Raw genomic sequence first — 27007 nt, forward strand, 5'->3', positions numbered from 1 at the left:
GTAGTTTGGTTACTGCAGGAACCGAGAGCTGGTGGTGCCTTGGCCTATCATGTTAGTAATGGAGATAAAGATAAGGTACAATGGGCAGATCTTGGTGATAGTTGGGATGTGCAGGGTAAGAAAGAGGGTCGAGGATGACTCCCAGATTTCTAGCTTGAGCAACTGCACTAGTAGTACCATTTTCTAAGATGAAGAAGACTGTGGAAAGGTTGGATTTGGGGAAGTAAGATCTATAATTTAATTCTGGCCTTATCTAATTCAAAATGCTTGAGAGATATTTGAGTTAGACTGGATCTATGAGTCTGAAACTCAGAAGGGAGGACTGGGCTGGGATATACATTTGTGCATTATTAACATATATTTAAAGCAACCAGAATGAATACTCAGACAGAAAAACAGGCCCAGGGCTGAGCCCTGAGATACAACATTTAGGGACTAGAGGGGAAGAAGCTGGAGAATGAAGGTCTGGAGATGCAAGAGAAAGGCCTAGAGTAGGGTGCCATGAAAGCTGAGATCAGACAAATGTTGTAAACAAAGGCGTGGAAAACAGTGTTTTATGCTGAGAAGTTGAGTAGAATGAGGACCAAAAAATATTTAATTTGGCAGTGTGGATGCAGCTGCTAACCTTGGAAAGAACATAGTGCAGTGGTGAGAGCTGCAGAGTGTATGGAGAATAAAGATAGGATGTGTTTTGAGAAGTAGGGCTTTGAAGACTAGAAGAGAAATAGTAGGTAGGCTAGGAATAGAGATATTGGGATGAGAGGTTTTTTTAAAAGGTGGGAGCTTCTAGATTATGTTTTAATGCTTAGGATAATGATCCAGTAGAGAAAAGGAGGTTGAAGAAGCAAAAGAGGTGATAAGAGAAAGTGCAAAACCTGGAAAAAAAAAAATAGGCACCAGGAGTTGGGATCACCAATGTGTGGAAGGAAGGTCTTCGATAGGAGAGGACAATTTTTTGTTTCAGGAGAATGATGAATACAGATAAAGGCAAGCCTGTAGGTTATTACTGGGGAGATAAAGTAACTACTATCTGTTAGCTTGTATCTCATATTTTCTCGATGAAATATCAGGCAATCTTATCAAGGCTATCAGATGAGAAAGAGAGAGGTATAAAGAGAGAGAAAAAGGTTAGTGTTAAGAACCTTCTTAGTCCTTTGTCTCTTCGTGCCTTCTGTTAAACTGAACTCCTGAAATCAAGACTAAGTCTTTTACAGGCCAGGCGCGGTGGCTCACGCCTGTAATTCCAGCTCTTTGGGAGGCCGAGGCGGGTGGATCACGAGGACAGGAGATCAAGACCCTCCTGGCTAACACGGTGAAACCCCGTCTCTACTAAAAACACGAAAAATTAGCAGGGCGTGGTGGCGGGCGTCTGTAGTCTCAGCTACTCGGAGAGGCTGAGGCAGGCGAATGGCGTGAACCCGGGAGGCGGAGCTTGCGGTGAGCCGAGATCGCGCTACTGCACTCCAGCCTGGGCGACAGAGCGAGACTCCGTCTCAAAAAAAAAAGACTAAGTCTTTTAGAATTATTTCCCTCTATGATTTCCGCTTCTTTGGAGGTGGTAGATGAAACATTCAGTGGGATCCTACTTGTAGATCCGAACTTTTTAATAATCTTCATTGGTCCTAGTTCACCTCCTCAGCTGTGCTGATGTCATGAAAACTAGCCTCGACCTCACAAACTACCCCTTGATGATGCTGACCGCTGGACTACTAATATCCAACTGCTTGTGCCATTTCTTCATCCTTCATTGGTACAAACCATGCCTGCATATCAGGGCAGCACTCTATGATCCCATGGCTCTCACATCGACAGACCACAACACTAAGGTAACAGGACCAGTTCTCTTCTAAATTGTTGGCTCCCGAAGGCAACCCAAGGGAATTTGTGTATATGTATTACATGTATGGAATATGTGTGTGTTGAAGGTGGGGAAAGTTACACATTTTAGAGCAACAGCCTCATCAGTGAAATTGACATGTAGCTTTCTAATCTAAAAATTTAAAGGATAATACCTTTAGAAATCACAGTCTAATATAATTATTTAAAAACTCATCCTTGACTTATAATTATATATCACTTATTGCTGGGTAGAGAGACTGTAATAGATACAACTACATCTCCCAGAGCCCAAAGTCCAAAGCAAAAATAGGTGCTCTTTCTTTGCATTGGCGCTTCTATATGTGGCTTTCTGCTTCTCTAGAAAGAAAAATACTGACTGTAACTTCTGTGAGAGGAGAGAATCACATATTATAAATTGAAATATTATTTAGGCCTAAAATGAACAAAAACCATAACACAGTTATACTCTCAAAAAGTTAATCTAGCTTAATTTCACATGTCTTCGAAGCCTTTTTACCCCATCCCTTGCTTCCAGCCCAAACACACGTACATCCACATTTCCTAGTGATCATGCATACTGAATCTTTATATAACGAGCAAATGGATATAGCTTCAGTACTTAAAAATCCAAATTCCAAGGTCAACAACTACAATCTCTCCCAAAATTCTTAAAACTCCAACAAAGGCAGTGTAACGCAATCTGTAAGGAGTCCTTATTGAAACAGAGGTGACTGTCCCATGAACAGAATCTCACTGCTCAATGTGAGGCATAAGTTCAGCCTTATGGATAGGCGGGGAATTGAGAGAACTTTACTTAGGACTCCATCTTCTTCTCTCCCTTTATGTTGTGTAGTGCTCCTCTCCCTTACGTCTCTTTTCTCTTTCTAACATTTACTTTATAAGGTTGTCTTACGCATAGAAAGAAACGACCTACAAATTGAACAAAGGGCTAGTAAATCCAGGAACTCAATAAGTTTCCAGTATTCTCAGCCCAAGCACCTGCTCTGATGCCATGGTCCCATCTCTAAAGTTTCCCATGCTGCTCTCATATCCCAGGTTACCTTTAATCAGAGAAGGTGGGAACATAAAGGTATCACTGGTCCCATGTTAAAGCTTCAAGTAATTGGAGGCAGAGAGTAGAAGCGAAGGATAAGGAGAGAGTGGGGTCAACTCTGATAGGAAAATTTTTAAAAAATATCTTAAAGTTAGAGTTCTTTCTGGCCTATCCAAGGTGATGGTCTTCTTTTTATAGGAAGATTCCTTTTTTAGGCCTCCGCCCCTGAGCAATGTGCTCTCTCACACATAAGCTGTAGACAAATCAAGCACTAGAAATAACCCAATGTCCAAGTTCAGGTCAGAGAGCATTTTTTTTCATCTCTTTAATTATATGCTCTGCACAAATTGAGTGTCTCCCATAGCCCATGCATTTTTCTTGTCTTTCCTCCATATTCCCTTGTTTCTCCATTTTACTCTGTGACCTAGAAGCCAACTGGCATAAAAGTCACGCCTGTATCCAAACTGGTGAGCACAAGAACCAAACACCAAGAACATTCTGCAACCATTTTCTTCAAGGAAAGTCATTTCAGACAAGAATTTGGCAAGGCATTAATCAATACCTCAAACACTTCACCTTCCAACTATGTTCTAAGATCAGAAAAACAAAAGCAGAAACGGCTCTTATCTCAAATGTGAAAATTAAAAAAAAAAAAAAACCTTCAGCTAGGAAATTGTTTCTTTCAGAAACCTAGACCAAATTAGAGTCTAATTTGGAATTCATTCTTTGACCTTTATTTTTCAGCTTTGTAGCTCAAGATTAAAAACTAAATAACGAAAATGTCAGGCATGCATTGGAAGTATCAATAGTTCTTTTTAAAAAATTAAATACATAAAGATAGTCTACTAAAAACAACATTTCCAAATGAATGTCAAATCTTTCTTAGGTTAAAAGGAACAAAACAAAACTCCAAATCACAAGTAACAGACTCTTTTATAGTTGGCCAATAGACAGGCCAGATTGGGAAATTCTTTTACGCGGCATCCAGTGATTTCCAAAAACAATTTAATTTCAAACAACGATCCTTCCAGATATGACATTTGGGAGAATTGTTTAAAAACACGAGAAGTAAATGTGAAATACCAGTGGTTTCTAGACAATCAAATTCTGCAATTGTTAAGGTTTGGGATTGAACTATGCAGTTACTCCTATACATTAAAATGCTATTTATACTTTGCGTGTAGTAGGACGTGACTAAGAGAGTAGAAATTTAATTGTATATATTCAGTCTCAGTCAAGTTGGTTGAAATTATGTTTTAAATGGCTGAAGGCAAAATTCTGATTTGGAGAAATGAGTCTCTGGTGGCCTGGCCTCATATTCTAATCTCCTTTGCTTTTTAGCACCTTCTGAACTCTCCCTACCTCTGCACCCCCACCCCTTGGTATTGTTGGAAGGGGTCAAGACAATTTTATAAACTTAACAGAAAACCATCCTTCATAGGACTGTTTGCATTCTGAAAACCTGTCTGGGAGAAGGTAATGTTTGACCCAAAGGAATAAAATTTGAGGTAGTTGGGAGAGCAAAGGCTGGAGTTTTGCTAGTTTTTCCCCAGTCCCATCCAATGGCTGACTCTGCACAAGTAAGGCAGGGCATGATACCGCACTGACCACTGATGACTGTATCTCCCATGTTTCTAGAAGCAACTGGAATCAGACAGACCTGGATTCAGATCATAGATGCACAATTAAATCAAATATCTTTGAACAAGTTACTTAACCTCCCCAAGCCTCAGTTTCCACCATGAGAGGGTGGAATGAGAGGATGCCTGCAAAAGACCTGGGATGGTGCTTAACAAAACTTTATCTGTCAGCTTCTCCCTGCCCGCTTCACAGGAGACCCAACTCTCTGCAACAGAAACCAGCTTTTCCACTTAGTAATCACTGTGTGCCTCAGTTTCCTGGTTTATAAAATAGGGGCATTGAGCTCTGCCCAGAGGGTTATTATGAGAATAAATGAAATAAAGCATGTAAAGTGTTTAGTACAGGGCCTGTTATTTAGTAAATGCTGGTAATTAGCTACCATTATGCCACTTGGTCACACATGTTTAATATTGCAACATACACAAGGGTTTATAAAAGAGGTTTTAGCCTTTTTCACCAAGTATACAGGGAGGGGAACGCTCACTCTTACTTCATCCAAACTTCCTGCATTCTGTGATATGCCCTGTGCACTTACTACAGAAATCTCAGTTATTTGGCTTGATGGAAGGAATCAGGAGTGTGGAAAATCTAAAACAGAAGCTAAGGCCCAAATTTTTAGTTTAATTTTATCATGGAGAAAGAGAAACACTCATTGATGGAATGACACACATTCAAATAGCTACACAATCACATAATTCCCTCAGACCTTGGCAAGATGTGTCCTGTTTTTGACAGCCTGGGATCCAGCTGGGAGCAGGCGAAGCAAAAATCCCCCAGAGAGTAAATGACTCAAGGATTACCCATGCTTACTGCGCACACAGCGTCTTGGAAATCAGTCTCATGCCCTAAAGTACAGCTTCTTTTGCCTAAGGATAGGCTTCAAGCCTCCTGTCAAGTTCTGTTGTAATTGTCATCATGCTTAAATTCAAAGAGAGCAAGGAGTCTTCAATGTGACAATCTCTGTGTCACTACCGTTTTTTTTTTTTTTTTCTCTAAAATACCTCTCCTACTACCTGGTAAGTTTTGTTTTAATTCCTCAGTCAATGATTCAGTCTTTTGAGTGAAAACACTGAATCTACAGGAGATCTCAGCTAAAATGCAAAGATTCCCTTCATAGGTGACAAACCCTTTTTAGTCACTGGCACATTAATGTGAATTTACAATAAGGTTAGTTCATTTCTTAGAAATGAGATATAAGGAAAATACCTTTTATTGGGGATATGAGTGAGGAGAGGGATTGGAAAAATAGGCAGCTCAGGTTACAAGCTCAAATGCTTTCAGGGGCAGAACAGGCTGCATGGAGGGTGACAGGGAGTGGCAGAGCTTGTGGTATACTAGAGAGTAAGCCTCACCTAAAGATATTCACATTTAAAACTTTTAAGAACATTGTGCTGGCCAAGTAAAACATGCCTGTTGGTTAAAATGGCTGTTGGTCCATCAGCTTGCAACCTGAAATCCAGAGTATAAAGCCAAGAGGAGGCAGTACCATTGGGTAGTCCAGGTGAGATGCTGTAAAGACCCATGCCTGGGCCAGGAGAAGGCAGCTGCGGATGCTGAAGGAACCACATGTTTGTTTGACAGCTGTGTGCAGGACCAGGGGCATGCACACTTCATACCTGAGCATAGGGTAACTCACCCCAGCAGCCAACTACCATTTGGATCACCTGTGGGAGTCTCTGGAATGATGAAGTTATTCTTCTGGATGAGACACCTTAGAGCCAAACCTTCTGATAACTTTTAAGGACCAAAAGTCCAGGATCCTAGGGGGGCTGCACATCTGGAGAGTAGTTTTCAAAACTAATCAGTCTGAGTTCAAACAAGTTAGTGGGCAGAGAAGTCAGGATGCTTCCTCCACTCATCAAGTCCCCTTCTCACCCTGCCCCTGTATCTTGAGTAATTTAAAGAGAATGGGCTCAGCAGAAGCCAAATAGGGATCTGTCAACCTGATACTGTCTCAGAGATAGAGCTTTGGACAAAGCTAAAAAATATTTTCTAAATAAAGGGGTTGGACTGAGATGAAAGGGGCAAAAAGAAAAGAAAGTAAATAAAGTGGTGAGCTCAATATGGTCATTCCCACTGTTAGGGCCAGTTCTCAGTTCTGTACCCAGCACAGTCCCTGGCACATTGTCAGTAATCAGAAAATACTTCTGAGCAACAACATCTAGGCTTCAATTAAATCACCTATTGAGGGAGTACCCTTTCCTCCAGACGCGTTTGCATTTAGTACGGGTCTCACGTGAATCAGTCTCAGCTGTGTTTCCAGCAGATGTCTCTGGTTTATTTCTGCTCACAATGGAAATGCGGTATCAAAATCTAGAATCCTATTGTTTTATTGGCTTTTGAAATTGGAAAGCATCTGATTCATCCCAGGTGTTTATGGACTAGCATACTGTACTGGTTACCAGTCACGCTCCACCTGTGAGACAAAGTACACATTGACATATACGGCCAGTTCGAGGCCCAGTTGTGAGACAGGGTAAGGATTGTCGTGTCTATCTCCCCCGTGGTCACCATTTTTTAATTCTACATGTTGTGACTTGTGTTATTACAGATTAATGATTACAACCATATGGTTGGAAAGTGTCTGAAGGTAGGAGTGCCTTTTTCTGATTTGCTCCAAGTCGCGATTCAGGCTTAGAGGGGCTATTTCCCTTGCAGGATGTTCTCTTACTTCTGGGTTCCCTGGGTTCTCTTTGACTCTTAGGTTAATGAATAACCTCAAATAAACACAGGGAATATGGCTATTTTGATGTAGGGATGATGCAACCAACAAAATGTAGGTTTGATGTAGGGATGGTGCAACCTACAAAAAAAAAAGACCATTAAACTTTCTGCATTTAAAAAAATATTTCCAAGGAATGTACAAAGCATGTTACTTGGGAGAAGGACACAGGCGTTTCATTTGCATACATATTTAGTAATAACATAGTTTACATTTTGATGAGGCTCTTTGGCAAAGGCCCACTAAAATGACCTCATCAAAAAGAACAGGCTTACTGCTTTTGTAATGGTTACAGATAAATCCAGCAAATTACTGCCTTCCAATGTGTGAATGCAGGAGGCTTCCTTTATTCCCAGGTAGCAGATGGGTAATTGTTCTTGTGCCCTTCTAGAGCCAAAGTTCTCAACTCTCTCTTTTTGAGCTGAATGACCCTAAAGAAAATAATTGTAGGCTGGAGGGTAGACAAGGGCAAGCACAAGGAAAATATAAAAGAATAAATGGTGTGACAGAAGGGGAGCCTTTCAGTATCCCTAAAATTAACTGTAGATGAGGACTAACTGAATTTATATGTGTTTTGTGCATATATACACACATACACATTTATATATCAATGAACTTTGAAGTGCCTCATATGTTAGAAGATAAGAAACTGGTCAGTTATGTTTCTTTTTTTTTTAATTATACTTTAAGTTCTAGGGTACATTTGCACAACTTGCAGGTTTGTTACATATGTATACATGTGCCATGTTGGTTTGCTGCACCCATTAACTTGTCATTTATATTAGGTATATCTCCTAATGCTATCCCTCCCTCCCCCAATCCCATGACAGGCCCCGGTGTATGATGTTCCCCACCCTGTGTCCAAGTGTTCTCACTGTTCAGTTCCCACCTATGAGTGAGAACATGCAGTGTTTGGTTTTCCGTCCTTGCGATAGTTTGCTGAAAATGATGGTTTTCAGCTTCATCCGTGTCCCTACCAAGGAAATGAACTCATCCTTTTTTATGGCTGCATAGTATTCCATGGTGTACATGTGCCACATTTTCTTAATCCAGTCTATCGTTGATGGACATTTGGGTTGGTTCCAAGTCTTTGCTATTGTGAATAGTGCCGCAATAAACATACGTGTGCATGTGTCTTTATAGCAGCAGGATTTATAATCCTTTGGGTATATACCCAGAAATGGGATGGCTGGGTCAAATGGTATTTCTAGTTCTAGATCCTTGAGGAATTGCCACACTGTCAGTTTAATTAGATCCTATTTCTCAATTTTGGCTTTTGTTGCCATTGTTTTGGTGTTTTAGACATGAAGTCCTTGCCGATGCCTATGTCCTGAATGATATTGCCTAGGTTTTCTTCTAGGGTTTTTATGGTTTTAGGTCTGACATTTAAGTCTTTAATCCATCTGGAATTAATTTTTGTATAAGGTGTAAGGAAGGGATCCAGTTTCAGCTTTCTACATATGGCTAGCCAAGAAACTGGTCGGTTATGTTTCAAACAAACAAGATGCCATGCACGTGGGTGCAGAAGGAGAGTCCTGCTTTTACGTTACTCATCTTTGGCTGCAGGCCTCAGGTCCTGAAACTCTAGGGTTGAGTTTTCTTGATGAAATCTTCTGTAAATGGGGTTGCTTCCTAATGGACTTTCTCCTACAAAAAATTTAATGTCCTGAAAAAAAAAGTCTTGATAAAATATTTTCTAATTTTCTCTAGGTCTTTTTATTTGTTTTCTTTTGTGGTTATATGCTTTGCTTTTTGAACTAGGAAAACTTCTTGGGCAACAAATTAAAGAGTTTAGAATAGAGATCATTTGAAATATTCTCGGGCCGGTCGCGGTGGCTCACACCTGTAATCCCAGCACTTTGGGAGGCCGAGGTGGGCAGATCACGAAGTCAGGAGATCGAGACCATCCTAGCTAAAATGGTGAAACCCCGTCTCTACTAAAAATACAAAAAATTAGCCAGGCGTGGTGGCGGGCGGCTGTAGTCCCAGCTACTCGGGAGGCTGAGGCCGGAGAATGGCGTGAACCCGGGAGGCGGAGCTTGCAGTGAGCCGAGATTGTGCCACTGCACTCCAGCCTGGGACACAGAGTGAGACTCCGTCTCAAAACAAACAACAAAAAAGAAATATTCCCTAGCTACTGGCAAAAATAACTAAAATACATTACTTGATTCTGGAATTTCTTTTACAAAGTGTACTGCTGACTTTGAACTGACTGCACTGCATGAGCATGGCAATGCAAAAATACTCCACTAAACTGTATCTGTACGAGTATTTTTAAATCAGCCTTATTTAGAAATAATTTACAAACAATAAACTGCATCCTTTAAACGTGCAATTCAATGAATTTTGATGGTTTTAGAAACCTTTATGCCTCCACCATAACCAAGACATAGAACATTTTCATTACCTTCCAAAATGTCTTATATTCCTTTATCACCTTCCACTTCTAGCCTCCAGGCAAGCACTAATCTACAGATTAGTTTGGATTTTATATAAATACAATCATGCTGTGTGTACTGTTGTGTTTGGTTTCTTTCAGCATAATGATTCTGAGTTTCATCCACTGGTGCAAGTAGCAGTAGTTCTTTTTTATTGCTCAGTACTAGACCATTGAATGACTGTATTCAACTTTCTGGCTCTATTTATGGATGTTTCCAGTTGCATTTGTGTTTTTTTTTTTTTTTTTGAGATGGAGTCTCACACTGTTTCCCAGGCTGGAGTGCAATGATGCCATCTCGGCTCACTGCAACCTCTGCCTCCCAGATTCAAGCTATTCTCCTGCCTCAGTCACCTGCCATCATGCCCAGCTAATTTTTGTATTTTTGTAGAGATGAGGTTTCATAATGTTGGCCAGGCTGGTATTGAACTCCTGACCTCAGGTGATCCACCTGCCTCGGCCTCCCCTGGGATGACAGGCGTGAGCCACCACACCTGGCCGCATTCATGTTTTTTTATTGTGACTTCAGAGCTTTAGTGCAGGCATAACCAATTTGCGTTTCTCCAATATGGGATAACCAAGATGGTTTAGTGTATAAAAATTGTATCAAGCCTGTAATCCCAGCACTTTGGGAGGCCAAAGTGGGCGGATCACAAGGTCAGGAGATCAAGACCATCCTGGCTAACACGGTGAAACCCCGTCTCTACTAAAAATACAAAAAAATTAGCCGGGCGAGGTGGCAGGCGCCTGTAGTCCCAGCTGCTCCAGAGGCTGAGGCAGGAGAATGGCATGAACTTGGGAGGCAGAGCTTGCAGTGAGCCGAGATGGGACCACTGCACTCCAGGCTGGGCACAGAGCAAGACTCTCTCTAAAAAAAAAAAAAAAAAAAAAAAAAAAAAAAAAAAAAATTATAAATTGTCTGGCCCATTTCTTAATCTGACTGTGTCTCAAAGATATGAAGTCCTCATCCTTGCATTCAAGGCTCAGCACAATCCCCAAAATTGCCCTCTCTCTATCCAAAACAGATAACACCTTAACTTGACTGATGCAGCTCTCTTATTACAGGAAGCCCTTCCTTTTAGTATTATTTGTCAAATCTCCACCCCACTGTTCTGACACTAGGATGAAGTCTGGGATCCGGACCAAGGTGGAAAGGCAGAGGGCCAGGGGAGACACTTAGAAAAGGTTGCGACCTTCAACTATTTTCTCAAGGTCTAACCACTTGTGTTTCCATCCCATGTGGAACAGATTGATCCTCACTTGTACCCTTCCTCTAAGCAGCCTTCTTGTTTCCATTATGGGCATTACAGCTTTCATGTTCACATACTACAGTACTATTAAACAGTTGTTGAAAAGGTCATGTTGTTTAGCAGCTTGACTGAGGGAGTTCTCCTCTCTCCTGTGCAGGTCTACCATTCAATAAACCCACTTCAGATATTATCCACTTCATTGGCATCTGATCAAAACACTTCCCTTTCTTCCTGCTTCAGACTCCTGTGGCATTATGTCCCCATATCATGACACTTACACATTTTGGCTTGTAAATTAATAGTTTATATGTTTGCCTCCATAACTAAGGAGAGTTAAGGACTGGGATTCCCCACAACCTCCAGCTTGGTGCTGGAGGAAGTAGATGAATAAAGGCATGGAGACAGCAAAGTTGAGGACTGTGGCCTCTAGCTTGGGGAACAGTGTCCAATTTGGTGTGGCTCAAAGATGTATTTCATCGGGCTAAGATTGGCCATGGCTGAAGTCAATATGAAGGGTTGGACTCTAGTCTGTAGCCACAGAGAACCATAAAATTACTGACATCATGTTAGATAGGCCAAGTTTGCACAAAACAGTCAGGTGGGGGGTGGAGACAGTTGAGAAGATGAAAATTATATGGGCATATGTCAAGCCAGCTAGAATGGGCAATACCGGATCCAAAGGACGGCCTGCTTTATCCATCCACCAAATTATCCTTTTGACCACCACTTTTCAAAATAAGATGACTGGTACCATACAGCCCCACTTAGTTACTTGTGAGTTCATTTTTTGACTAATGCGTTCAGGTACGGGAAACAGCCTAGACAAAACTAAAATATCTGTAAGAGCCGCATTTGGGATTATCTTATGGTGGAAATGAACTCATGCTAAATCTTGTTCTCAGACTATTTTCCAGACATTTCTTACTGCTTTTTAAAGTAATGGAGCAGAATTCTAGGATTTCAATTATGTCTCATCATACAAGTACTTAACTGATATCTATTCAACTATAAACAATTAGCAAAATAAAATAGTATTGGAATAATGTAACGTAAAGTACTGTAAGTATTTTTATTTTGTATTTAAAAGGAAAATGTTTTCTATTGACAACATTTCTGACACCAAATGTGTGGATTTTCTCCCCCACAGCAACAACCAGTTCTCCAATTCTCCAGACAAATGCATGTTGTCCCAGAGTAAGCGCAGACCTCACAAGTTGAGGGCTTAGTATCACAAGACTGCCCCCCAGCTTCAGAAGCCAATCTCGACTACTGGGACGCCAGGCTACTCACACTTCTGTCAACTTGGCTAAAAACTGGATTGCCCATGATCCTCCCTTCATGCTTAGTAATTTGCTATAACAGCTCACAAAACTCAGGGAAACACTTTATCGTGTTATTTATGTTACCAGTTTACTACAAACGATACAGATGAACAGCCAGATGAATAGGTACATAGGGCAAGGTATGGGGTTGGGGGTGGTGTGGAGCTTCTGTGACCTCTCTGGGGGCACCACCCTCCCATCACCCCAATGGATTTGCCAACCTTGAAGCTCTTTGAAACCCTTCATTTGGAGTTTCTGTGGAGGTTCCATTACACAGAGATAATTGATTAAATCATTGAACATTAGTGATTATCTCAGTCCCCAGCCCCTCTTCCCTCCTCAGAGGTCAGCGAGTAGAGCTGAAATTTCCAGCCCTCTGATCAGGCCTTGGTCATTCTGGCAACCAGCCCGAATCTTAAAGCTGTCTGGGGGTCCTAGCCACCAGTCATTCATTAGCATACAAAAAGACACTCATCACCTCCGGGGATTCCAAAAGTCTTAGAAGCTCTTGTTTCAGAAACAGGGAAAAGGACCAAATATAATTTTAAAAGCTCCTCTCACCCCTGTCACTCAAGAAGTTACAAGGGTTTTGAGAGCTCTGTGTCAGGAAGGAGGTGCAGAGACCAAATATGCACTTCTTATTATGCCACAGCATTGTAATTTTATGCTATAGAAAGCTGTATTCATTCCTAATATTAATTCTAATTCCAACTACTAGTTTGTTTTAATACTAAACTATATTATATATATAATCTTTGAATACCTTTTATGAGTTATTTAAGGAATTTGCAGAAAATAATTTTGTCTGCATTATTTTACCTTTAAGGCGGATTTTATTACCCAATCAAGATTAACTTTTGACTCCAGAGCTGATATTTTTTATTACTTTTTATTATAAAAATGATACAAATTTATTATAAAAATCCACTCCATTAGGAAATTATAAAAGTTATCCCAGACTCCCCTAATTTGACCTTAGTGAATATCATTCCAGGCATCTGTGTACACAGACATACATAAGTAGACATGTATAGGTTTTCATAGAAGTGAGATTATTAGTAGAGATAAATTTAAACTACTTGCAGTTGACACAAAGGCACCAAAGTGAAACTAATAATTTTGCTGAACTGTAGGATAATATTTCTTCACTGAAAGTTTAGTTTTTAAAAGGACTCACTAAAGTTAAAAAAAAGTAATTATTAAAGGATTTGCAAAACATTAACTTCAAACTTTAATTTTACACTGCTTCAATTGACTGTTTCACATGAAAAGTGAGGAATTTAATGTCATTAACTTCTTTGTACTGCTCCTTCCCCCGCCAATTTTGATAATTAATTTTATATTCTCTTCTCTATAATTTTTTTTTTTTTTTGAGGCAGGGTCTCACACTGATGCTCACAGTGGAGTGCAGTGGCACGATCACAGCTTGCTGCAGCCTCAACCTCCTGGGCTCAGGTGGTCCTCCCGCTTCAGGCTCCTAATAGTTGGGAACTGTAGGCATGTGGTACCATGCCCAGCTAATTTTTATATTTTTTGTAGAGATGGGGTCTCACTAGATTGCTCAGGCTCAGGCTGGTCTCAAACTCTTGGTCTCAAGCAATCTACCTGCCTTGGCCTCCCAAAGTGCTGGGATTACAGATAAGAGCCACTGGGCACAGCCTCTACAATTTCTATAGTTATTTTGCCTTCTATGATATAAGTGGATTAATTGCCACTCTTTGAGTCACAATCTCTATATTTTTTAGTTTTTTTGTTGTTTCATCCCTTGATTTCTTATACTAACTAATGTTTTTCAAAGAGGATCGGGGTAGAGTGGCTATATCATGTATTTATTATACAGGGACATTTTAGGGAGTAAAAGAAGAGCTATTAATATTAGCCAAGACAACAAGTATATAAGAAGACTATTCTAGGCAAAACAGTGCTTAGAATCACCCTAAAGCCAGATATGGTGCCAAGTTCTTCAATGCTTCAACTCAGAACTTTCTGAGCCATTTAAACAGTGCCAAATGGCCCCTTTAACTACGAGTCATCTATGGGAAGAAAAAGTTTGGCTCTGTCTAAAGGCCCAATAGCTCACTTCCTGGGGCTAATAGACGGGTTTTAGGGAATCTGCCAATCAGTCGATATCATATCCACAATTCTGTATACATATGCATTTTTCTGGGGAGATCACTGTTACACTAATCAGATTTTGAAAGACTATTGCTCCATAAACATTTCTTACCAATTTCTATTTCATAAGGTGATGCTTGAATCACATTCTCACAACTCCCTCGTAAATAACATCACAGAACTATACTTTCACACTGCAAGTTAACACTTCGTATCTTCTGTATAATTAGTATAAGAAGTGAACAAATGTGGGCCGGGCGCGGTGGCTCACATTTGTAACTCAAGCACTTTGGGAGGCCGAGGAGGATGGATCACGAGGTCAGGAGATCGAGACCATCCTGGCTATCACGGTGAAACCCCATGTCTACTAAAAATACAAAAAATTAGCAGGGCATGGTGGCAGGCACCTGTAGACCCAGCTACTCGGGAGGCTGAGGCAGGAGAATGGCGTGAACCAGGGAGGCAGAACTTGCAGTGAGCCAAGATCGTGCCACTGCACTCCAGCCTGGGCGACAGAGTGAGACTCCTCTCAGAAAAAAAAAAGAAATGAACAAATACGGAGTGTTTCTGATATTTTGTCTTTTATTAAAATTCATAAATTCATGCAATAAATTTAGTGCTAGGAATATTTTTTTCCTTCTGACCAATTGTCATACTTTTTTCTATAAACACTATTAGTTACTGAGTTGTGTATTTCACAGCGGTTTCCTTTTAGCCTGTGCTATCAGAGAGGTCATCTAGAGAAATTTGAACCTATCTGAAATATAGGTATTCTAGTGTCGGTTTTCTGAAACAGCTATGTCCATTCCTCTTTTATCCAAACCTCTCTTAAGGTTCTCCAACAAATCAGCCTGTTTTCTTGGTCCTTAATCTTTCTCCCCTGCTTCAATAGCGATATTATGACTATTTATTTCAAACAGTAACAATGAACGGATGGATGCCAGGTTATATACAATAATTAGGATGAAAGTTATTAAATATCCACTTCCCTGTGTGTTACACAAACCTGGCCTAAAACATTGAACATGAAGTGTTCCTGACAAAGAAAAGACATTAACAGAAAGAAAAAGATGCTGTGTGGAAAATAATATGATAATTCCAAAGAGTGGCCAGCAAAATAATTGAAAACATGTGAAAACTTAGTGGATTCAAGTTAAAAGTTTTCGCTAAAATGTTCAAGCGCCTGTCTATATCTAGCCTAAATCAACTTTCACGGGAAACTGAGAGCACAGAAACAAAATTGTGATGAGACCTGATAGATTTTTATGCACACTTACATAGATTTAGTGATTAACTTTTTGTAAAAAATGTCTTTTACCTTGATGTTAGAAAAGTAATGCCACATCAGCAAAATATTATCTGAAATGTTACCGGAAAACTGTTGATCTAATTCTTTGCTCTTCAGCAACCTCAGACTTACTGACTTCCTCTTTGCGTTTCTTTGATAACACTTTCCTGGAGTTGGCTGGTCCTGGCAAGGGCCTCCATAGACAGGGCCCCCTGCCCTCACATAACCTCCTTAGCCACCCTTCCACTGCCCTCCTTACTCTGTTATGCCATGCCACTGAAAGCTACAGACTGCACATTTGCTAAGAGGGGGCCTTCTGCCGGTTCTGCCAGAGCTACAGTCTCTTCTTTCCGTTCCTTCTCTCCATCCCCCACATATCCACTTCTATCTGAAAAAGGCCCAATAGGAAAACCTTGGACTGGAGAAAGAGGCCAAATAGGAAAACCTTGGCAGCTGCGGCAGTGGCAATAACCACAAGCTGGAGATGGCTCAGCTTTCCCTGGAAGTTTCAGACTGACAATAGTAAAATCAATGAAAAATAAAATAGGTCTTCTTATCTCTGTTCAGACCCATGTGGATGTATTTTTCTCTTCTGCTGTGGCTGGGTTGTTTGCACTTCACTAGAGCATGGCTTAGGAGTAAGATGCTCAAAACCTAAGAATATGGAGTATATTGCAGGTTCAATTGAAGTTCAACCACAAATATAGAGCATAGGAGAAGCTTTAGAAAATATAATATAGAACATCTTCGCCTTTTTATGGTATTAATTTTCTCCCACATCCATTTCAGTTGTTTAGTACACATCTTCTGACCTCTGTGTCTGCCTGTTTTCTTCTAACTTTCCTTCCAAAGGAAATCTTCTGACGGTGACACTAATGTCTTCATTTATGACCCATGCCATTTATTTTGCTTATATGCGTGGTTAAATACTGGATTTGGCTCATACTTTCCATGTGGAATTTTATTAAATTCACTATTTTCAAAGTGAAAAGAATAACTTCTTATTTAAAACTAAAAATCTGCATTTAATTAACCTTTCCAGTAAATAAACATGTAAAAAATTAGTAAGAAACATTTAAACATCTTGAAAATTTTTGCTTATGCTTTGTACTTTCTCTTAGGTCTTTCTTGAATTTCTCAAATATTTTTAATGTCACTTTTCAATTGTTAGAACCTACCATATGGCTAAGAAAAAGAAGGATAAATAACTATTTGGTTATTTTGATAAATGTAGACAGTTTATTGGCATAAGTTAGTATAGAATCATAGAAAAAAAATTTCACTTCAAGTAATACCCTTTTTATAAAAACTTCAATCATCCAGGGAGTCACTTTATTTTCCCTTTTTGCTTGGTCTATGTTAACTGTGGATTTATTCATCTAAAATCTCTTTTTATGTCTGGTAATCAGAAATCATAAATGTGTTTCCTTCTGGTTTTGATATTGGTCTGTGCAAAGTGAAAGTCCCAATAGTTATAGTTAAAAGTAGGCTGATTCTAAGACATACACATTAACCAAGTTTTATTTTCCCAAAGGAGACCACACAATCAGCTTAATTTGTTTCTGTTTTCATGCCACCTGGTGCTACTAAAGAGCATATTGAAAAAAGGTCATTTCATTCCAACAAAATTTCTTGAAGCTTCAGGTAACTAGGTCTTTTCCATTATTCAGTGAATATTCTTCCCTAATTGAATCATAACTACATTCTCCGGATGCATAATCCCAGCATCTTTCACTATTTCCCAGAATTCAAATCTCTTCATTCTCTGAAGATCACTTTGTCTCATACTTAGAAGATTAAGTCCATGTATGTGAGCACCACCAATTCCTCACTTCTCTACAAACACCTTTTCCCTTTCTCTAACTTTTCTTTTTTCCCTTTTCTCAGAAGCTGACACCTCCAATTATGCCCTTAATCTCATCTTCTACTGCCTCTTCTGTGATTTTTAATTATCCTATTTTATTGTGGGCCTATAATCTTTTCCTCTCTGCCTAAGGCCTCCCTATCCTATAAACAGCAACAAAACAAAACTTTCTTCTACTTTGCTTGTCTCTCAAGTTTCTTTTCTGCAAGTTTTTTGAAAGTGTATTGTTCTCTTCCTTGACATAATTTTTAACTCCTAACAATTTAGCTTTTACCCTTATCACTCCTTTGGAACTAACCTCTCAAAAGTCAGTGGTATGGAATCCACTGATAACTCCATCTAATAGCCTTTTCTCAGCCCCTCATTACTCTTTGTAGCATCTGACAAGGTTGATGACACCATATTTCTGGAAACCAGAAATGTTTCCAGAATCTTTTGTCTGCATGCCCTGTTTCTTTAACTGCAAATTTGAACCTTTCTCTGTGTTTTCTGGCTATAATTTCCCTTGTCCAATATCCCTACTATAAATATTCTCCCAAGAATTTTTCTCCATATAGTCTTTACATACTCCTGTTTATAGAATTTTCATGGTTTTAAACATTTTTTTTTTCTGTGTGAATAGCTCTGACATAAATGAATACTGATTTTGCAGGCCTGTATTTCCTGTTTTGGCTGGACTTATTTCTTTAAATTCTACAATTATGTCAAACTCAACAGATCCAGAACAAAATCAATGTTTTTCTCCTTCTCTAAATTGCCTTTCTGTATTTATAAGTTTTATTTGTACTCTGTGCAAGGCTTTTCTATACCTCTATCCTCAGATTTAGACAGGCCCTGGGTTCCTAAAATGGTAGAGTCTTCTGTTAATGCCCCTTCCTTTCCCCAAAGTCAGATTGTCACCTCCTATCACTGAGTGTAAGACATGGTGGGTAGGAGAGTATACACAGACTGTCCCTGCATGCCTGCACCTTAGAGAGGCTTTCACTCAGCTACTCTACCCTTTTCTTGTGGCAGAAAATTATGTCTCATATAAAGTTTGGAGCTTGGAGGCTTTTTCTTGGTACTATTGATCTATCTTCAAACTTAGGTAGGCCTTTTAGTTCATCTCTTTATCTTGCAACTTTGAGTCTCCAATGGGCTCAAAACTTATGATTCTGTGAGCTATTCAATTTGTTCTCATTGTTTAGGTGGAAGCAATGATTCTTGTCATTTTCTATATCCTAGACAGAAGCTGAATTTCCCTATTGCATCTTATCCTTAACTCTCCCATAGATTTGGTTCTCCTAGGAACAAGAAAACTAAGAATTCGAGTTCAAGTAGTTTATCTGGGGGGTGATTTCAGGATACCCCAGTAAAGGAATATGAAGAGAGACAGGGAAGAGAACAAAGCCTAGATAGTGTGTTAACAAGTGACTGTGGTACAATCACTCTGGGGACTTCTGGGAAACCATATGGAATCAACCTTGGTGAGGAAGCTGGGTATTTATTTGCTAACTCTCATCTGCAATTGATGAGCTGTTCTGCTGTGGGCAGAGCCTACTCCAGACGAAAAAAGGCAAAGAATCACAAGTGCTTGCAGTAGAAAGTTGTTGACATGATCCCAATGTGGGCGGGCATAATAGTGTTAACAATGTCTGTTATAAACTTTCCATTGACATTTATTACTTTACTTCTCAGAGATATGGGTGTACTCAAGCCTGGTGTTATTGAGAAAAGGAATTATGCCTGATTTCTCTTTGTATTCTCCCAGCATAGTAACTTGGATATAATAGTCAGAAGGCAATCAATCAATATTTATTAAATGAGAAAATATAATTTTATACTACCAATATGAAGAATTCTGGTTAGCTCTTTTTTATTTCCTCTGAAGCCATGTCCTCACCCCAATCCCAGTTACTCAAATAATGTAGTTTAATCTTTTAATTGCCAAAAACATAAAGTCACCAGACTAGTGGGGATTTTTTTAAATCACGTTGATTTTCCAGCTAGCTTAAATGTGGTATAATTTTAAAATATGATTTCCAAATCTAAGCTTTATCTAACAGACTTTTTTCTTTTTTTTTATTATACTTTAAGTTCTGGGATACATGTGCAGAATGTGCAGGTTTGTTACATAGGTATACGCGTGCTATGGTGGTTTGCTGCACCCATCAACCCGTTATCTACATTAGGTATTTCTTATAGTGCTATCCCTCCCCTAGCCCACCACCTCCAACAGGCCCCAGTATGTGATGTTCCCCTCCCTATGTCCGTATGTTCTCATTGTTCAGCTCCCACTTATGAGTGAGAACATGGGGTGTTTGGTTTTCTGTTCCTGTGTTAGTTTGCTGACAATGGTGGCTTCCAGTTTCATCCATGTCCCTGCAAAGGACATGAACTCACCCTTTTTTAAGGTTGCATAGTATTCCATGGTGTATATGTGCCACATTTTCTTTATCCAGTATATCATTGGTGGGCGTTTGGGTTGGTTCCAAGTCTTTGCTATTGTGAACTGTGCTGCAGTAAACATATGTGTGGTTGTGTCTTTATAGTAGAATGATTTATAATCCTTTGAGTATATACCCAGTACTGGGATTGCTGGGTCAACTGGTATTTCTGGTTCTAGATCCTTGAAGAATTGCCACACTGTCTTCCACAATGGTTGAACTAATTTACATTTGCACCAACAGTGTAAAAGCTTTCCTATTTCTCCACATCCTCTCCAGCATCTGTGGTTTCCTGACTTTTTAATGATCACCATTCTAACTGGCATGAGATAGTATCTCATTGTGGTTTTGATTTCTAATGACCAGTGATAATGAGCTTTTTTCATATGTTTTGGGGCTGCATAAATGTCTTCTTTTAAGAAGTGTCTATTTATATACTTTGCTCACTTTTTGATGGGGTTGCTTGTTTTTTTCTTGTAATTTTGTTTAAGTTCCTTGTAGATTCTGGATATTACCCCTTTGTCAGATAGATAGATTGCAAAAATTTTCTCCTGTTCTCTAGGTTGCCTGTTCACTCTGATGATAGTTTCTTTTGCTGTGCAGAAGCTCTTTAGTTTAATTAGATCCCATTTGTCAATTTTGGCTTTTGTTGCCATTGCTTTTGGTGTTTTAGTCATGAAGTCTTTGCCCATGCCTATGTCCTGAATGGTGTTGCCTAGGTTTTCTTCTAGGATTTTTATGGTTTTAGATCTTACATTTAATTCTTTCGTCCATCTTGACTTAATTTTTGTATAAGGTGTAAGGAAGGAGTCCAGCTTCAGTTTTCTGCATATGACTAGCCAGTTTTCCCAATATCATTTATTGAATAGGGAATTCTTTCCCCATTGCTTATTTTTCTCAGGTTTGTCAAAGATCAGATGGTTATAGATGTGTGGCATTATTTCTGAGGCCTCTATTCTGTTCCGTTTGTCTATATAACTGTTTTGGTAGCAGTACCATGCTGTTTTGGTTACTGTAGTCTTGTAGTATAATTTGAACTCAGGTGGTGTGCTGCTTCCAGCTTTGTTCTTCTTTTTGCTTAAGATTGTCTTAGTTACACGAGCTCTATTTTTGGTTCAGTATAAAATTTAAAGTGGTTTTTTCTAACTCTGTGAAGAAAGTCAATGGTAGCTTGATGGGGATAGCATTGAATCTATAAATTACTTTGTGTAGTATGGCAGTTTTCACAATATTGATTTTTCCTATCCATGAGCATGGAAAGTTTTTCCACTTGTTTGTGTCTTCTCTTATTTCCTTGAGCAGTGGTTTGTAGTTTTCCTTGAAGAAGTCCTTCATATACGTTGTAAGTTGTATTCCTAGGTATTTTATTCTCTTTGTAGCAATTGTGAATGGGAGTTCACTCATGATTTATTTTGTTACTTGCAGCCAACAGTGATACGGCGTCCACCAGCAGTTGTTTGCTACATTTGTGGTCGTGAATATGGAACAAAATCTATTAGCATTCATGAGCCACAATGTCTGAAAAAATGGCATAATGAAAACAATTTGTTGCCTAAAGAGTTAAGGAGACAAGTACCTAGAAAACCAGAAGTCAGGACCATTACTGGTAAGTTCCTAGAAAAAAGATTTGAGTGCATAAGGGGAGACTTTTCTCTCTAAACTAGTAAGAGCAGAAGTATTCTTTTTTTACTTGTTCAAACCAACAAAATCAACAACATTTCCTGACTTGGTTACAGACAAATAAGAAAAACAGTTCTAGAATGCCTGTCCAAAGAATTATCTTCTGATGCTGAGACATAAAGACACTATGTCCTGGCAACACTGTGCATGAGAGGGACCTATGGGAATTTGCTGTACTTCCCAAAAGTTTCTTTCATACATCATCAAACCCTTTGAATGTAAAATAAATAATAAAATATTTAAAAAATAAAAATGAATAAAACTTTAAAAAATATGAAACTTAGAAATAACCTTTGGGAACATCCAAAGTCATGTTTCCAAATATGAATGTGTCTTGGTGTTCATAGAGCACGGTTACCATATTCGAATTTTCACCAGGTCCACTAGTCAGGTTATGACATTGAGTAAACTGGTCCATGTGTGCAACAAAGGGGAGGTAAGGACTCTGATGCGCTGTGGAGCGTCAGCTCACTCTAAAGGAGACAAGCAGCTGCCCAGTTCCAGCTGGTGTTATCATTAAGAAATTTAGTCCAATATACTCATATCTTTCAATAACACAAAAAAAACTAGAAATCTAGACATCTATTTTAAATGTCGAATTTTTCGCATTTAATCATTTGTAAAGCAAGGCACAAACCAAATGAAACTGAAACTACACTGCCATGTTTGGCCTCATCAAAAAGCCTCATGTTTATTCATTTAGGGTATGCGAATAGTTAAGAAAATATTTTTGCCATGCAATCTCTGACTTGCTTATCATATTTTTACCATTGTCATTTTCTCAGTAGATCCCCTAAACCATCTCACAGGACAATGTTGGTTTTAAGAGGAGTATCTTTCAGTTCATCCATTCTCCTACGTAACCATAGATTTGCAATGCTGAAAAGTACCTTGGGGGTAATTTAATGTCAATTAGTCCAAAGCACTTGTGTCAGAGATGTGACACAAGGAGAGTTTTATAACAACCCACAAAGTAGAGCCTAGATTGTATGATAAATTCTAGATCCTGCTAGATCCCAGCTATTCACAGTCCTTGCCAAAAAGAGGACTTTTCATACAGGTGGGGAAACAGCTAAAGATGAAAACAACCAGCTACTGAAATTAGAGCATTTTCCACAAACAGGTTGTTTACCTCATTGAAACTCTCTTTCCAGCATTTCTCATTTGATGTCAAAATATGTTTCTTTCCCTTCTGATCCTTATCACTTTCTCTGCTTGACCATAACTAGCAGCAGGCTAGAAGTAAGAGGAATGATTGGTCTGAAAGCCCTGGTGGTTCACTATTCTGTTACTGCCTACAGATGGAAAAGATAGGTCCTGTAACTGCACCTCCCTGCAGTCTTCCTCTCACTCCCATATTATTTATCTCTGAAAATGCCCTTCCTCTCCAGGTAAAAAGAATTCACATTACCATTTTTATCCCATGAACTCATTGTAGTCATAGGGTTCAAATAACCCCTCTTCCTGATCTGAAGTCAAGGCCCTATGCAAAAACACTTAGAAATGTGATGAATCACCTTCAAGTGAGGGTCAGTGACTACTCTGGAATTTTTGAGTTCATTTTAAAACTCTCATGAGTAACGAGAAAGTCAGTGTCATTCTTTTCTCATTTTTCAAAGCACTCAAAATACACATTCATATCCCACATAGACAGTGACATTTGCTTTATCCAAAGAAGAAATACTAGATTTTGCTGGGATTTAAATTCCCATGGAGCAAGAAAGTGAGTATTAGGAGCAGACACGTTAAACAATTTAAGGTTCACTGTGGTTGTGTGAACCATTAGATAGAAATCATGAGAACTGCCTAAGCTTTAACGAAGTAGTCTATGCTGTGCCAAAGATAAAAACTAAGTAATATGTTTTTGAGTGCCTTGTTACATTTTGGGGGCCTATTTTCAGTGGTTCTAAGACATAGTCAATTTAATGTACTAAAGTCGTTCTATTTTAACTAAGGTTTATTAAAGCTAAATGCCTCATTGTTTCTCTAAAATAAAGCCATATGCTTTTTTCTCCCTATGCTCTGCCAATGAAGATTATACATTTCTCATCTGTCTTTGTTATTTTCTTAAGGGCATATCTTTTTGTCAGATTACTCTGTTTGTATTCTCCACTTTGATTACTTAAAGAATATCTGAGTTTATGACCATGAAAAGATGATAAGTTTTTAGGATATAATTCATCTTAAATTCACTCACAACTGTCAGTTTTGGCTTCTAAAAACATTCCACTGAAGGATTACAGAAAAGGAAAATACAAATACATGCTCATTCCCCTTTGTAAGCTTATATTTAAAGTCAACTGAAAGAAGGCCAAAAGTTATATTTGCAAAATAATAATGTGTATGCAAAGATGTTAATAATTAGTGAAGAATGCATATCATAACTCGTAAAACAATGTCTTTCCCTTTTTAAAATCCAGAGAGTGAAAAGCCTCTGTCTGATTCCCAGCTGATTTTATTCAACACTTGAAAGAGCGAGCAGCCCTTTCTTTTTTGGAGGCAAAAGTAATATGATTTGTTTAAAATACTCAATCAACAGGTATTTCCTGAAAATATTTTCCATAGAAAGTAGAATATGGTTCTCCCGAATAAAAACTGATCCATTTTACCTTTTTCTTTCCCTTTTGTTTTTGGTATTTTTTTTTCTTTTTTTCTTTTTGCTTTTTTCCTTTAACTTTCCAGCTAAAGGCTTCTATGATCTTGATGCTTTAAATGAAGCTGCTTGGACAAGCGCCCAGAGCCAGTTGGTTCCCTGTAATGTTTGTGGGCGTACCTTCCTGCCAGACAGACTGATTGTTCACCAACGATCTTGTAAACCCAAAGCCGCCAAGTAAAGCCCTTTTCTCTCTACTGAAGTGTTACAGAAATTAATCCCTTTGAAAGAGATTGGGATAGAGTGGGAAGGAGAAAAAGGAGCTGACGAGGGGAAACAAGGAAAACTGGAACTGACCAAGGGCTGGTCTAGCAGGGGAGGCCCAGCTCAGCGCTTCGGTGTTGCAAGCGTTGCTCACTATTATGCAGTTGGGCAAATGCTCTGGTTTTAACAAGCAGCTGCATGTGCATAGGCACGCTGGGGACCATTTCACACTTTTGTCAGGCAGATTTACAAGCAGGCTGCTTCTCATCAGAGCTGGGATTTTTGTCTAAAAGAAATTTCAGAGCCAATGTTCCCCACTTTTCTTCCATTTTCTTTCCTGAACAAGATTTTGAACTTCACAATTAGGACTCTTATTCAGTGCACAAGGGCTTTGGAGGCAACTTCAGGCAACTCCTTAATCCCAGGAAGAATCGGATTCCTTCCTCTCCCTGAGCTTTCTGAAATAACCTGTCATTCCACATGTCCTTTTATTCAGGGACATTTTTTGAGTTATTGATTGGGGCACTTCTTTATAAGATTGTCAAAACATCGGTGAGAACTCAATGTACTGGAACCATATCTAACTCATTCTCGCTTTCAAATGGCAAGAAATGATACAAGATATTTCAGAGCCACTGCCAGCCTCATGTTTCAGGAGACTGCTGCAATACAATTCATCAAAATAGGTGGAGGCTATCTCCTTCCTTCTTTAGGAGAAGTCCAGCATGAATTCTTTATGCCGTCATAGGGGTTTATAGGTGTTTTATTGTTGTGGTTTAAATGCCTGCCAGAAAGTTCTGTGCCTCCCCACCCAAGGCTCATGCACAGTAAGTGGGTTGTGAAACTGCTTAGTATTTTAGAGTTCTTTAATGTGTATTCATCGAGGTGGGGCTCTCCTGGGAGGACGCCAGGGTCAGGGAGGGACTCTGCCCAGGAAATTCTGCTCCCCGGGCTGTGCTGCGTTGCCTGGACTCCCAGTGGTTTTGCTTGAGATCTTTGTTCATTTTATGGTGGAATTCCAGGGCCATTCTGGATCCAGTGGGTTCCTGCAAGCCTCACATTCATGACTTTACACAGCATAGTCAGATCCAAATTACACAGGCAAATTTATTCTACCTAATACTTTGGTCATACTTCTACTTATTACACAGGGTTAAGTTAGGATAATTGTGCAAATATTTCTATTTTTCCTGCCTGCTTCAAAGGAAGCAAGAGATGAACTTTTTAAAAGTCTTTAGATACCCTCAAATAAAAATCTTGTGAAAAATCATGGCATTTAATGACACATAGTTGATGGTTTAGTTGTTTTACCTTATTAACCAAAATGACAAAAACACCAAATAGATGTTGAGTTTACTGTGGGTCAGGCACTGTGCTTAAGTGCTTCATATATGTTACATTATATACATCTCATGTCAAGCCTACAGATGGATATCATTATCTTTATTTTATAGATCAGAAAACTGATATTTGGTCTAAATAGTTAACTCAAGGTCACACTAGCTTGAGTTAAGGAATAGTGAAGGAAGCAAACTCAGGACTGCTGGACTTCCAATCCCACACTCATCCATTGCTATATGTATGTTAGATTTCATCACTAATAAGATTATCCATACTAACACAAATGATCTGACAAATCTGAAACATTTTGTACATTATTTAAGTAACTAAGGCAAATGGGAATCTTGCAGTTCTGCTGCTGCTTTGGGTTTAGCTTAGACTGAGGTGAAAACAAGCTTGAAGTGGACAGTGTTAGGTTTTTCAAAAGACACTTCTGCATTTTGCTGATGTTCAGAAATCAAGTAGCAGGGAATATAAAAATTTCTGGCCTCAACTATGAAATGAGTTGCCACGCAGGTCATAATAAGTGACTTTTGAGTATGACAAAAATAAAAATTAAAAACCCAGCATCCTTATGTGTATGAAGCATTAAGTCAGTGAGTTCTTGAAGTGGTTGAAAAGAATGAGTTCTTGTAGAAATAATCGCATCCACAGGGAACCGTGAGCCAGCTTGAGACACATCAAGGTACTGAGTATGGAGATTGCACTATGGCTTCACCTTGGCTGGCCTACAAATGTTCCACGGAATTAAATCTGGAGCAAGGTCAGTTGTAACGACATCAACCCAGGAGTTCTGGTCTATTATCAAGGCAAGTCATTAAAGTCTCTCTATTAATGGGAAAGAGCTCACCTGCTCTGCCAATGGCCCTCCCACAGTGAGTTCACATCTGTGCAGCTCTTTGTAACTCTCAAAATAAAATAATTTCTTTAACAATGCTTGGCACATCCATGAACTATGAATTTGAACCTTGAAATAGTTCCCATAGGTACTCTTTTAGATTATAAAGAGCAAATACTAGATGAAGGTACTTGGAAGTCTACACTAACCCAGGCCATTATTAGTGGGTGTAGGATGTAATGCTCTTACAGGCATCAACAAAAATGCAATTTCCTCACCATTCTGTTACTTGGCACTGCACAAAGTTTAACTGAATTCCCCTCTAGTTGAAGT

The 27007-nt window shown here is 39.1% G+C and overlaps 1 protein-coding gene across 1 annotated transcript; it reads left to right on the forward strand.

The window, feature by feature from the left end:
• Positions 1–1739: 1739 nt before the first annotated feature.
• Positions 1740–24488, forward strand: ZNF475 (zinc finger protein 475). The gene is made up of 3 exons (XM_055233038.1): positions 1740–1826; positions 21384–21564; positions 24321–24488. The coding sequence occupies exons 1-3, from the start codon at positions 1794–1796 to the stop codon at positions 24470–24472; spliced, it is 366 nt and encodes a 121-aa protein (XP_055089013.1). The 5' UTR covers positions 1740–1793; the 3' UTR covers positions 24473–24488.
• Positions 24489–27007: the final 2519 nt, after the last annotated feature.

The sequence above is a fragment of the Symphalangus syndactylus genome, chromosome 11 (genome assembly GCF_028878055.3).
Source record: "Symphalangus syndactylus isolate Jambi chromosome 11, NHGRI_mSymSyn1-v2.1_pri, whole genome shotgun sequence".
NCBI classification, from domain to species: Eukaryota; Metazoa; Chordata; class Mammalia; order Primates; family Hylobatidae; genus Symphalangus; species Symphalangus syndactylus.

What these genes read in the sequence shown, in the direction of transcription:
- ZNF475 (XM_055233038.1), top strand. Translation starts at nt 1,794, where the DNA reads ATGGCTCTCACATCGACAGACCACAACACTAAG. An exon ending in CGACAGACCACAACACTAAG is followed by an intron (nt 1,827 to 21,383) that starts GTAACAGGACCA and finishes TGTTACTTGCAG; the next exon opens with CCAACAGTGATACGGCGTCC. An exon ending in AGAAGTCAGGACCATTACTG is followed by an intron (nt 21,565 to 24,320) that starts GTAAGTTCCTAG and finishes TTAACTTTCCAG; the next exon opens with CTAAAGGCTTCTATGATCTT.